The sequence below is a fragment of the Ciconia boyciana genome, chromosome 1, assembly GCF_034638445.1.
Source record: "Ciconia boyciana chromosome 1, ASM3463844v1, whole genome shotgun sequence".
In the NCBI taxonomy this organism is placed as follows: domain Eukaryota; kingdom Metazoa; phylum Chordata; class Aves; order Ciconiiformes; family Ciconiidae; genus Ciconia; species Ciconia boyciana.
The window spans coordinates 99,338,698-99,353,004 of record NC_132934.1 but is presented as its reverse complement, the minus strand read 5'-3'; the positions used below and the strand labels follow the sequence as shown (position 1 = coordinate 99,353,004).

The following is a 14,307-nucleotide window of genomic DNA, read 5'->3' as shown; positions in this document are numbered from 1 at the left end:
TCTTTCAAATAAAAAAGGACCGTTACATTTTACTACAGAAAAAATAGTTGGATTTTGTGCAACGCCAGCTGACAACACCTGACCCTAATATGAAAAAAGCATAATTCAACACATTTTTCAGTACTCTAAAAAATTAACGTGGTAAATGAAATACCTAATTCCTGTGATACAGGCTTTGCTTTAAGAATTGCTTGTAATACGGGATCCTCCCATGGTCCACCATCTCGGATGATGCGAGTCACTAGCTCCAGGTTCATATTTCTGTATCTATTTAGAAGGTTCTGACATTCCTATATGTAAAAAGAAAAACAATTAGAAAGAAGAAAAAAATGTTGTCTAAAAATAAATTTAAGCCATCCAAAAGATAAGAAACAAGAAAACTCATGCGTGTTTAAATATTTCCTCAGTCAACAATTCAAGCTACAAAGTCTTTTATTGACCAGGCCTACACAAAGCCCTAAAGCAACAACTTATATTCTCTAAAAACAGTAATACAGAACTGTGGAAGTCAGAATGCTCAGTCCTCTACAGGCACCCAGCAAGAGTTTTTCATTTGCATAACAATGCAAAAACGCCTTTCCTTGAATTAGATATATTACTGGCACACACTGTGGGAGAAGTCTTCACCTCATGCTAGTCTGCACAGATTTAGACATGTTGACGCTGGATTTGTGATCCAGTGATGGTGTCTGAATTCTACAAGGTAAAAAGTGAATTAAGCCATGTGAGTCACCAGCCCTCAAGCAACCATTTTTCTCCAAATCTCTACATAACAGAAATTATGCTTGCCTAAAATAATCTGGAATGTTTTAGCCACCCATGATTTTCATGTATACCAAGTTCCCCGCCCCATTATTTGCTGGTAAAAGCGTCAACATTAATGTTAATCAACAGTAGAACTTTAATCACAAGAAAAAGGTATCTAATTTTGAAACAAAAAGATGTAGTTGAAGAATGGCTTCTATGCACATACAATCAACTTCACATATGCTTTTTTGTTGTACATTCTTTTAGCTTCAACTCAATTTTTTTCTTTTATATTCAGATGAATGTGTTTGATGGTAAAAAATGGTTAAGTAACTGAAACAATGGTTTTCACTACTAGTTTGGTTACACAACCAATTCAGAAATTCTTTATCTAGAAAATTATGTAAAGATATATTTTAATACATTCATTGTTTAAAAGTCAAGGCAATTGAGAATTGTAATACAAAAGCACAGAGAAGAAAGCATTATACATCACACTTTTCCCTAAATTCTTTCTTGTTCATAGACTGTTTTTGAAAACCAATTATTGCAGGACTGCCAAAATGTCCCATTACTCTTCTGCAAGAGACCCTACCCATTCCTGAGGCTGCTAAGCCACTTCTTGACTCCATTTGTCCACCAATTCTAATCAAGCATGTAATTGCTGCTGGTTTGACAATTAAGGTAAATAGTGCTGACACATTAATTTGTAGCAGCAGTAACAAACAGGTATCAACATAAAAATAACAAAGGGATAGATGTTTTTCAAACTGCAGTTCCATGACTGTATTAACAGGAGAAACAAGCCTGTTTTTAATCCTTTCTTCCCCTACAACAAAGTCTCCTCTCATTGTGGCACAAGTGCTTGTGTTCCCTTGCAGTGAACTCAACTCTCAAAATCAGTTCAGGTCAAAAAGACTTATCTGCAAAAAAAGGTAAGTTTTTTTTAAACCCAGGATAATTTATTTTATGCATTTGTATATAGCCATACAAAAACTTGTCCCAGTCTAGCCAAGAGTACAACAGTTTTAAACAATGCAAGTTTATGCTGACCTGAAGAGTTCATTAAGATAGAGCTTCAATTTCAAATTTACTGTTTAAAACCGCAGAGGGAAACTTGAGGTTTCACATAATGAACTGGTATGCAACACTGGATGACATTAAGTTCTAATTAGATATAAACAAGCAAAGCTTCCCTCTTCCACATGGGAAATGCACAAAATGTGCCTTTAACAAGAGCGGTATTACAGACAAAGAGAAGTATATTTTACTTAGTCCAAGTAGATTCAAAGAGCAATACTGATGATAAATGTAAGAATAAATGGCTTTCTCTTCAAATATCCCCCTTCTTTTTTCCCCTTTGGGTATAGATGTAAGCAAAGCAGCTACCTTCTTTCACTATAATGGCATGTTTCCTCCAGGTTATATATGCACAAAAACTGTCTTTATATGTACTAAAATAATATTAAAGGTTTTTATGAAAGTAGGCAACACTACCTGGATTGAACCTAAAATATCTTTCAAAGGATCTTCATAGAACTCATCCTTTCCAAAGAACAGCAGCAATTCAAAAAAACTCCTAAAAAACAGAAGTAGTGACAAGTCAACCAAACTAAAAATGTTAATTCAAAAAATGAAACTACTGTAAGTCTATTAGTTTTCACAGCACTAAAAGCAAAATTAGGATTTGCAGAAGTTCTAGACCCGTGCCCATGCCAGAGTTGCTCTAAAAAGTTTGGCTAACACCAACACTCTCTAAATGCAACTCATATTTCAAAAACTTTATGTTGGTCTGTTATTTTGTGCTGGATTTTGGCAGTTAGACTTACACACACACACTTCAAACACATTTTTTCATCAGGCATCAAGTCACAAATACAATACAGCTATAGATAAGCTAACAAGGCCAAATCAGTAATAAAACAGATTATACTTAAGCACAACTTCAAATCCCTTCTGCCGCACCTTTTTCATAAGTTCAGGACATTTAGACTGACAGTACCTGCCTGATCTTCTCCCTCAAGAACTCTTATGTCCTCCATACTGCTGTTCCCCATTCACCGTTACAAAAGTGACTCTTCCTCAAAAGCCAAAGCATTTGTCAGATATGCAGCAATTTTGAGGAAGAAAGAGGACAACTGTAAAATTACTATAGTATGCACAGTGTATAAGGAGTTACATTCAAGGAATAGTAACTTAATGTGAATGCAGATTCCCAACATTTCATATTTTCAAGTATGATAAGCACTTTCTACTAACACATTTTATTCCATTTCAGCCTGTCTTGCTGTAATGCCCATTGAAGTGTCTCTATGAAGATGCAGGTTTAAAGGTGCTATTAATTTCATATTTCCAAATAAAAGCCTTTGAAGATTATTTTCAAAGGGGGAGCTTTTGTGCAAATATGCAAATGGAACTACATTCATCTTCCGTGTGGCATTCAAAGTAATTGATAAAACTTCAGTTTTACCACCAACAAGTTTTTAAGCAAATCTGGTCTACATGCAGCAACATGAATTCACAAGTGTTACCTCAAAAGAGGTGGCAGATGAGGGAGAAGGCAGGACTGATTCTTCCAACAGCAGCCTAGATTCAAACTGACTTGTGGCCTCCATGTTTTCCATCATCTTAAAATACTTGTCTAGCATTTTATTTATTTTTAACACAGTGACTGAGACAAACAATCCTGATAGCAGAATCAGAGAGGGTGGTAAAAAGTAGCTTTCCAGACCTCAGTTTAGGTCTTCACTTACAGAAGCATACTTTCAGATAATACTTGCAACTCAGCCAATTCAACCAAAAACTAGGTAGTTGGATCTCATGGATCTGCAGACAGCTCCAGTGCACCTGCTATTGCTCTGCCTTAAGATTCTGAGAAATTTAATTTCTATTTGGAAAAAGGTAACTACCAAGCACTGCACTAACACAATCTGCAATTGCTGGTTGAGAAAGTCATGAGAAGCAGGCAATAACTGAGTGACTCTCAGAGGGAAAGATAGTAGTGAAAGAGTACTGAAAGGAAAAGTATGCATCTAGGGCATTTTAGGAACAGAACTGAACGGCAAAGGCTTTGGTCTCATAACAGAAGAAAATATGAATAATTTTCTTTAAGATTATTCTAGACATTTTTTCCAAATGAACAGGGAGAATAAGGACGCAGAGAGGGAGAAGGTGGAAAATGACTCCTGAAAGAGGTTCCAGCACTCTTCCAACCTACAGGTTTTTGAGTCAAGATCTTACTGATGGCAACTTCTTTCCCAACTACAGCACTTAGTCTTTTGTTGTGACAGTTCTTAAAACAAAAGGCAGATTTTCATGAACAGCTGGACAAAGAACTCTTTTGCAGAACAATTAAATTCAGTGCAGTTATCCCCAAATTTAAAGTCAAACTTCAATATATTTGTAGTTAACACTCAAAGTATTCCTACAAAATGTATCCTTTTTAATAAAGCTAATTCAAAAGAAGTTAAAGAGCAGACTTAAGGCAATTTTTCCTCTCTGTAACATTTTCAGAAATACTGGGCATTAAAAGATATGTTTATTCACATAAACAAAATGAAGTTTTGTATGGGGATAATCCAAAAGTATAAAAAAATCCTTTAGATTATGCTGCAGTAATTTTTTTCCTAACTAGTGACAAACTATGCCAAAGACAGACCTAGAAAATTTAAGATACACATTCATTATGTTCAATGACAGAATTTTTCTCCAGATTAGGTCCTTGAATCTCAACTCAAATATGGAATGAAAAAACAACCAGTACCCAAATAAGTACTTTGTTCTGAAAAACATTCTCTCATTTCATGTTGATAAACAAAATTTTGCAGCATACTTGACTCTCAGAAGAGGTCAGGCATGAGTCATGTCACGATCTGGAAAGCAGCCAAACTGGAACTTAAATAATAAGACAAAACTAGTTATAGCAAATGATGCATGCATCCGTTTTTATTTGCTTTGACTGATATAAAGACAATAGGATCTTGACCAAAAAAAAAAAATCTGGAAATTAATAGCGAACAAGTATAAACTACAGTTTTCTTCCCTTTCAATGGACCTGCTCCACACTCTTATCAGACTAATAAAGGAAGCTATCAAAATATTTATATTTCCTCATCACCAGTCTCCATTCAGTTGAAATTACTATAGTCAATTACAGCTTGGCCCTGTTATCTTAAACCAGTCTGCAGCATTGCACATCCACATTTGCATCCACCCATTTATAATAATGGTGCTTCTAGATTTATCACATCACTACTTTGATATTACTGGCATCAGAAGATTGCCTAAGAACACTAGTATGATGGCACCATTATTAAACCCCCCTGATATTAATGGCAATACAGATGCTGCTTCATTTGTGATGAATAGCAAGGCTAGTAAGCATAGGAAATGCAACAGTCATTATTGTTAATAGTTTATTGTCTGGTTACGAAGGAAATCTTACTCAAGTATGACAATACAGTCAGACAGACTTTTGCTCTCCAAGAACTAAGACTTAATATACACCAAATTTTCAAAAGAGATTCAAGCAAGGTTTCCCAGGTAACTGCAACTACTAAGTCCCAGGATCCCTTTATGATATCACATGCAACCAGCATGCATAGTTTTTCCAGAAGGAAAAATGAGCTGGCATTCTAGAATGGAAGAAAATCCCAGTGCCCCAGCTCCAAAACCCAAGATAGACAAGGGTGACAGGAACTCAGCAACCAATTCACTTCTGGATTACCAGGAAGTGACCACCCTACATACAACAAATACCTGAATTTCTATCTTTTTTCCTCCCAAGCTTTGGTATTTAAAAGTATATAAAAGCGTGGTTTGAACTTTATGAGTTTTTTCTAAAAACTAGTGTAAAAAAAGAGGTCACAATGTTTTGATGCAACTGCTAGTCATTCTCTGATACCTAGGCATTCCAGTTTTAAAAAATCGTGGTCTTAGAAATCCATAAATAGTCCCAATGTCAAATAGTTTCACACACACAAAAAACAGTAAATCTCTTTGGTGAAGTTTCACCAACACTTAGAGATAGCATATACTCTAAGTGTACAGAATAAAGCCTTGCCTCCTAAGTACTAATAGCTCAAGAACAGTGGAAAGGATAAGCAACCCAGTCCTCCCGACCAAGTAAACTAAGAGAGGAAGACTAAGAGAGCATTCACTTCTGATGACTAGATGAGGCAGGAGCAAGACATTTCCACACCAAATTCTGAACTGAGATACCGAGCTGTATTTGAAAGCACTGCTCAACAAGAAACCAGTTTAACCAGCTGGACAAATAACTCTCATTCACTTAAACCAAACTCTCAATAAAGGTAGCTTTTAGGTTTTTGTCCCCATCTGCTGAGCGAAGATAGAGTACATTGCATCTTGGCTAAGTATACCTAACTCACTTCAAGATTTTTTTTTTTTTTTGCTTCCATTCAACATTGAGGTTTTGAAACCTGAAAGTAGGTTTTTAGAGCAAGAAAGAAATGGGACTTTTACTTATCTACTAATCATTACCCTGACACTTTCAGCCTTCATGTGGGAAAACCACCAATGCATCAAGAAAATCGAGATTATAGCAAGATTTATGACCTAACATTCTGCAGTTCTTTAAGTTGAATATCACTTTTGGTCAGTTAACTGTATAACAAGTCATTCCCATAAGCATTTTGATGACTCAAACAAAAATCCATTTTAAAATTGACTAATTTCTTAAACACTACAAGAAATTTATCTTAACAAATACTTAGCTTATTACATCACTAGAGGCACAACAGTAAAAACTTTAGATAAATTATTTGCAATTACGTACTGACAAAGGTTGGTCTTCAAATACTCCAAAATAAGATTTTCCAAGAAGACGTCTGTAAGGTGATCACTTATTTCTTTAGATTATTCTAGAAAACCCTTATGACACAACATTGAAACACCTGACTTGAATATTTAACAAGGACATAAAAAGACTAAACTAAATTCTAGATTTTGTATCCTCAGTTAGCAATTCTTGGTTCCACATAGCTACGTCACCTGGCAAAACCACTCTTAAAAGCTTTGATGATCTCTGCAACCCTATTGCTATTATAAGAGTAACACAGACAGTCTATATTGTAAAGGAAGTAATAACATAATAATAATTAAAAAAAGATGTACTTACAAAGCTAGGCTACTCAATACGTATTGTACATGCTCACATTCAGCTGGGAATGATACACAGGCAGACGTGAAACAACAGAGCGCCGTCTGAAGCACCTGAAGCTGGGGCAAAGGAACCTGCCATCTTCCAGCATAGTCTTCAACAACCTAACAACAAAAACATTGAAATATATATTACAGTGGAAAACATTCTCTTTAGTCAGAAATAATAACTACTTAATATTGCACCTAGTTTACCTCCCCTCCTTCTCCCTCAGAAGCAGGATTTGTAACCAAAACACCTGACCATTTTGTGTTATCAAATAAAACAAACAAACAAAACCTTTATGACTTATATTATAAAAGATATACCACTAAAGGACCTTCAACTATTCTTTTCAGAGGGTAAGGCAGGAAATACATTCTTCTTACATAGTATCACAGCAGATATTACACTCTGCATTTAAACACAAGTCTTTATTTTGCAAGAGGATACAAATTAGAGAGTCTATAACAATATCCAGACATTCCATTTTAAAACTTTCAAAGAGGGGAACGACTAGCCTGCACTCTCTAGACTTTACATCAGCAGAGGAAGGCACAAACATACCAGTCACCCCTTCTTATCTGATCAAATAAGTAAATTTGGCCTTTTTGATCCATATGGTGGAACTAAGGCTAGTTATGCCATGATCTACAGTTACAGAACTGCATCACTATTTATAGAGAAACATGAAGGTGAAAAATAGGTGTTTTAATGGAGAAAATGGAGAAAAATCCTTGCCTGGTCATACAGTCAATCTTGTTTGTATTAATAAATGCAAATTTCTGGCACTGCCTATGCCCACATTGGGAGGCTCAATAACCCAACACCATCTGATATTTCTACAGGAGTATCCCTACGCTGAAGTCCTCTGAAAGGCCCAGTCCATTTAGAGTACTCCATGTATAAAACACACAGCACCAAGTTCAGCATAAAGCACAGCAATAAAACAGTTGTCTCTAAAGGCACCCACCAATTCTGTGACAGACTAGTCGTTATGCCGCAGTCCCCCTGCAAGGAGAAGGCCAAGCCCTTTGGGTCGTCTCTCCTCCTTTAATCAACAGCTAAGGCGTGACTCATAAGCAGTATTCTAAGCAGACTGAAAACCGTATTTCTTCCTTGCTCTGGCACATAGCTTATCTCATTGCACTACAGTCAGGCTCCCTTTGCTCACTTACTCTTGCCTTATTTTTTTCATCATAATGGCACAGCTTCAATATAAGCAGAAGAGTGGACTAGCTGCACTGCAGGGCCTAGAGCACTATTCTCCAGTTGAGGAAACCTAACTGAGACCTCCTACGTCCTGAGATCAAGTGAGAAGCAGGTGGGGAAACACAATGCCATCAGCCATGTTGTAAAGAGAAAAGTAAAGCGCTCACTCCATAGCATACAGAAGAGACAAGTACCTGGCTTCAAGAAAGCCATAAAGTGCCAATCCTAGTTACACCTGGCCACCTATCTCAAAAAAGCATAGACTAAACCAAAAATCAGACATATCCCTCTTCAGGATTCCTTTCTGACTTAAAAGTCTGTGAATCCCACTTAGATTTGTCTAATTCCCCATGAACCAAATAAAGGGCTTATAAGTCAGGTTAAGTGGCCTACATTTTTAGTTCCAAAGCTGTGTGCCTAACTTTGTTTAAGGCTCTGCAACATGAACAGGCCCGTGTCCCATTTCTGACAGTTTGGTTATAGCTGCTCCAAAGCAAAGCAGTTACTGATAATGGAACTGGTAATTTTTTCTCCTGACCAACAACAACTGAGACTGATTTATATTTTGTAAGTAGATTTTGACTTTCCACCAAATTTATTTTAATAATTCCCATTTGAAAAATCTGTTAGCTTAATGCAGCAAATATCTAGGTCAACTGGAAGAGAATTAGCAGACTTGTAGATAAATATTCTTCCTCTTACAAGGAAGAATAAACACTTTATAAAATAGTACCGCCTCACACATCTATTGCAAGTACTTTGAAATACTTTTAACAAGGTCCCTTGTATAGGAAAACACAAAAGCCTTAGAAGAAACAAAGTAGACAGAGAGAATGAACGTCCTTTAGTGATTTTTAGTCTCCAAATGGTCAAACAAAAGTAGAAATAAAACATCAGCTCCCACTATGGTGTTTCACAACACTTTGACCTGAGAGGCACAGTATAGATACGTTCATAAATGATTGCAAGCAATGAGACAACATTTTGTGATGATACTGGCTTTTTTTCTTGGTAGCATAAAGTGCTAACTGTCAAGAACTGTAGAAAGGATCTATGACAGTGAGCGAGGAAATTCAGCATAGACAAGTGATATTTGATGAATAAAACAATCTTAACACGTAATATGAAGGCCTTCAAACTGACAATTACCAACCAAGAGCAAGACTGTGTTACTATGGTAGATGTTTTAGTGAAAAATCACCTCAATGCTCACCACAGTGGCCAAGAAAGCAAATTAAGTATTAGGAGAGTAATAAGATAAAACAAAGCACAGTGTTAACTGCTCAAAACCATAGCACATCCCCACATCTATAAAATTGCATGCTGGTTTGCTACCTACCCATTCTTATCTCAAAAGAGAATACAGAAGGCCTAAAAAAAGTTTCGAAGGAAGGCAATAAATGCTAAGTAGCAAAACAAATTTCACGTAAGGATCAATGCAGCTAACTAGGACACTTTAGGTTGCAAAGAAAGGACAAGTGCAGGGGGGACACCAAGGTTGGCAAGCAGGATCAAAATAAATTACAGGAGGTAGTTCTTCACACAGTGTGCAATTAAGCTGTGGAGCTCCTTACTAAAGGGATGCTGTGGATGCTGAATGGCTACATGAGTTGAAAGAGGCTGCATGAGCTGAAAGAGATATACACCAAAAGTTACTAACTGCAGTAAATTAGCTGAACTGAAAATACTTAGAGAGGGGAAAGTTACTGTATTTGCTCGTCTCACTCTTTGGTTAGGCATATACGAACTTTTGATAAGATTCTGGTCCTAATGTCAGTGTATTGCTTCTGCAACTAATCAGCATTCAAAAGCAATACAACAAAGGCTCATGCTGACGATAATGCTGCAGAGACTGTAGTCTCTGAAAGGTGCAGCCCTACTGCCCACACTTTACAAAGGCCTATACAGTCCTACTAGTTGCCCTTGCTGCACCTACAGCACTCATCTGAACCCAAAGCAAACTAGTTCAGGAACTAACTGGCAGAGAACAGTCTCCTCTCCCAAAAAAAGCCACCAGTCACTGTCTGCATCAGCTCTCTGAACTGGCCTGCCACTCTGCCACAGAAGTGCCAGAGGCAGAACAGAACGGAAGACACCACAACAGCAACATTGCCTTAGTTAGGCAGTTAGTCTGCAACTCAAATGTATCCATGAAAGATTCACGACAACAGCCCCCCCCCACCCCAAACTGGTCAGGAAGAATATGAATAGCCTACTCTTTTTCTGAGTATGGATAGCTGAAATCATGCATTTGTCAGTCCGGGGGGGGGGGGGAGTCTAAAATTGGTCATTTCTCAGCAGACTTGCAACAATCACCAGTAAGAGATGGGGGGGGGACGGGGGATGGGGAGAGAAAAAGCTAAACTAAGCACAAAATAAATTCCAAACCACACTCCACACACATTTTATATGGAAGGGGTGGTGGTGGAGGAAAATAACATATGTTTGTTTTACAATTCTACATATACTTCAATGTCTGTTTTTAAGTGATCTCATAGAATAGCTTTTTCTATTAACTACAAACACCTTTTTTTGTTCAAAATACTCAGCATGCCATGCTTTGAAACAGGACTGTAAACCAGAACATAGGTAAAGGTTTATACCAAAAAGAACGCCCAAAACAAATAAAAAAACACAAAAAACTTTACCACTTCTGACATCGTTCAAAGGGACATGCATATGTTCACCCTCATGTTGTGAAGTATCACCAGAGCACTTCAGAAAATCAGATAGATTACGCTGCTTGAGTCCTAAATGCTTTAAATAAAGTTTATGTTTATCAGCACATTTTTAACAAGCACACTAATTTCTGACTAATGAAGTCAGCCAAACAAGAAGCACATAACATTGTCAAAACAAAGTGGCCTGTTCTTTGTTCAATACACAGTGCAGAAAACCAGAAGGGAGGTGACATTTTTATGTGACTTTCTGCAACAATTCCCTTGCAAGAATTCTGTTAGGGTGCAATTTTTATATACTTAAAGACTCTCCATGCATCATTCCTCTGTCTGTATTTACCTTTTAAATTACTACCACCCATGAAGAAACTGCGGCCTTTTGTCTTGCTTTTCTCATTCAGTGCAGACTCAGATACTGAAGAGGGAGGCTGAAGCATCTTTCTGACACCCCCCTCCCAATTAAACTCCACCTTTCTCCCACACCAATACACTACTTCCCCTTCTTTAATATGTTTGAGTAACTCAGAGGAAAATCCATGATTCAGACGTGTCCTATTAAGTGCAAAATCAAGACCAGACTTATCAGTCTCCTATAAGCGGTTGCTAAGCACACAGATAAAGCAGCCAACCCTGAAAATAAAAATGTAGTAATTAAAGACCTAAACCAATGAAAAAAATAATTTTTCCTGGTATATTATGTTTTAACTGATTAAATATACACATATATTTTAAATTATTAAATATACATATATAGTGATTTGACTATATTCCAGACACTTAAGAGAAATAACATTGCAAATAACTAGATTTGCAAATACGCAGGACACAAGAAAAAAATGTTTTATGCAGTGCTAGGCCTGAAGTTGCTACAGCTCTTCCTGTCCCTCCCCACAACAAAAAAAGAAACTAAAAAGAAACAAATCCCACCGATTTAAAAGTTTTGTCATGATTAGGATTTTAAATTAAGTTATTCCCATAACTTTTTGTGAGATTTACCAGTAAAGGAAGTCACCACAGGATTAAAACCACAACAGTTCTGCAAACACTTCTGTTTATAGTTTTCAGAAAAAGAAAGCTAGATGGCAAATATAGTGGTTGTCATTTGTTATAATAAGCAAATATAGTGGTTGTCACAGAATAGAACAAACCAAAAAGGATTTAAAATGCCAAGCAAAAAAGGGGCATGTTTAAAAAAACTGAGTTTCCTGAAAATTAAAAACCATAATTAAAAGCAACACCTACCATGGTTCCCTGTTCAGCAGAAGTACCAAAGCAAAGTTCAGTTCTGGAAGAGAACTTGAGTAACACTAAATTTACTCTACCTGGAAACATCACAAGAAATAATCACTTTTTTTTACTGTCTTTTTAACCTATTTAGTGGATGACGAGCATTTTGTTCTGTTTCTGCATACAAACAAGCTAACTGTGTCCTTACAAAAAAGGATTCCATTATCCAAATAAAAAGTAGAAAAGGCCTTAAGATTTTAAGATAACATAAAACATTACTTAACAGATACACCCTATAAAGCCATTTTAAACTTGTAACTGAAAAAAAAAAAAGGACGTAAGCAATGGCTTTACTGCAATTCACATGTGAATATTACATAAGGAGTAACCAAACATAATCACACTTCTGGCAAAAGAAAAAACATCACCCAGCAACAGCATGACACATCCTATGAGACAAGTTTCTGCCAAAGCTCTACCCTTAAAGCTAAATGCTTCCCCCAACCCTTCATCACCGAAATCTCATCCATTTCCTCAGCTTGCTTGAGGCAAGAACAATATCTAAGACTGGGTTCCATATACCCATTACATTTAGCTACCCAAAGAACCAGTTTCCATACATATTTACAGTCTGTCACTTGCACAACAGTGAAAACTACATATTAATCTATATATTAATCCTAGAAAAGCAGTTTGGGCTACCTGTAGCACTGTAGTAAATGTGCCTGTGTAAGATTTTATGACTGAAAATATTTATATTGAAAAGAAGTAATATTCCTCCTCACCTTTTGATTAGCCTTGCCCCCCCCCCCAGTGAGTGTCAACTGATTTAAGGAATTGTTTTGATTATATATGGAAGAGAGAACTGACAATCTTGTGAACGCACACATGAATGCATATGTCCAGTTCACCAGTGATATTAGTAAAACACAACTCAAGATGCGTTTCATGTAAAAAGTACAATTACTTCTTTCCCTCATCTGAGCTACTGCTACCCAAAAGGACTTAACTTTTTGATTTTTGCATTACCTACCGCAATAAGCGTGCCTTTTCTAACTTGAAAAAGTCCGCATAGCAAGGCTATCAGAGAGACTATGCTACAAGAAGCATCATTCAATGGAGATCCTTCTTTTTAGGTATAAAAACCTGCAACTCCTTTATAAGTTACAATCTTGACATATTTTTCCGAGCAAAACTCAAAAGCTTATTTTCATACACAAGCTAAACTCAGAAAAGCTCCAAACAAGTGGTAAGAGAAAAATGTTACAAAGATCAACAAAAGTATACAACATATTTGTACATCTGTGCAATGTTTCCTTCTTTAAAATACTAAGTCCTTAATTCCACTTTTAAAACAGGGAGATAATTTCTCAGGGTAAAGCTAAAAGGACAGCAGGCACAAAAGCTGAGGAGAAGCCAGTACTGAGAGAGAAGTATGTGAATAAGAAAAGACTTTATAATGTTAATGACAAGACAAGAGCACTGAAGACTGACTACTTCAGCCTACCCATCTGCAAATAAAGAGGTTGCAACTCAAATACCATCGTGAATTCTCCCAAGAAGCTGACTGAAAACAGCCAAATGCACTAAATATACCACAACCTAGTCTTGCATGACAGTGGCTTATCAGGTTTCCCATCAAGTGTCAAAGGAAAGAGTGCCACCACCTAACCCAGGACACCCTTCTTTGCAAGCAGGTAATCCTCAACAGAACTGAATGCTCACACTTGGCATTCAGTTTGGGAGGAAACACGACCTGGTGCTTGCCACAGCTGTTTTGTTAGGATTTCCTTCCAAACCTGGACTTCACTTGAATCTCAAGCAGCACAATACTAAACTGCTAACTAGCAAATTGAATATGCTTGTTTTCACCAGCCAAGCATGGAAAAAAGACCCAGTAAATAGAGAACACGACGACAGGTTAATTTTTAAATTTAAACGGTTTCAAGTAGTTATGTTATTCTTTGATACACAGATAAATTTAGTTACTGCAATGTATGGTTTACCCTTTTTTAAGCATTCATGTAACTAGCAATGCCACACATTTAAAAACAACCCGAAAAACGTCAGTCAAATAAGGCAAATGTCAAAGACTTTCAATGGTGTTCTCAAAATTTGAGCCATTAACAAGTATAAAGCATATTTATCCAGGAAGCTACAAAAAACCACCCTAGAACACCAGAAATCATTACAAGAGAACATAGGTGGTTAAAAATTACAAACTATACCTTCTCAGAGAACTAAGCTTCAAAGTGATTGAAGAGATCACTTTCCACTACTAGT

The 14,307-nt window shown here is 36.7% G+C and overlaps 1 protein-coding gene across 2 annotated transcripts in view; it reads right to left on the bottom strand.

The window, feature by feature from the left end:
• ZNF654 (zinc finger protein 654) overlaps positions 1-14,307 on the bottom strand; it is a 37,274-nt gene that overhangs the window by 18,279 nt on the left and 4,688 nt on the right. Inside the window, exons 2-4 of one of the 2 annotated variants that reach the window (XM_072884993.1) lie at positions 6,887-7,032; positions 2,245-2,326; positions 155-290 (exon numbers count right to left, since the gene is read on the bottom strand). In XM_072884993.1, the coding sequence (XP_072741094.1) occupies positions 155-290; positions 2,245-2,326; positions 6,887-7,032 (364 nt within the window). Of the gene's footprint in view, positions 1-154; positions 291-627; positions 1,131-2,244; positions 2,327-6,886; positions 7,033-14,307 lie in introns of those variants that run through there. The other variant, XM_072885000.1, reaches the window with a different exon arrangement.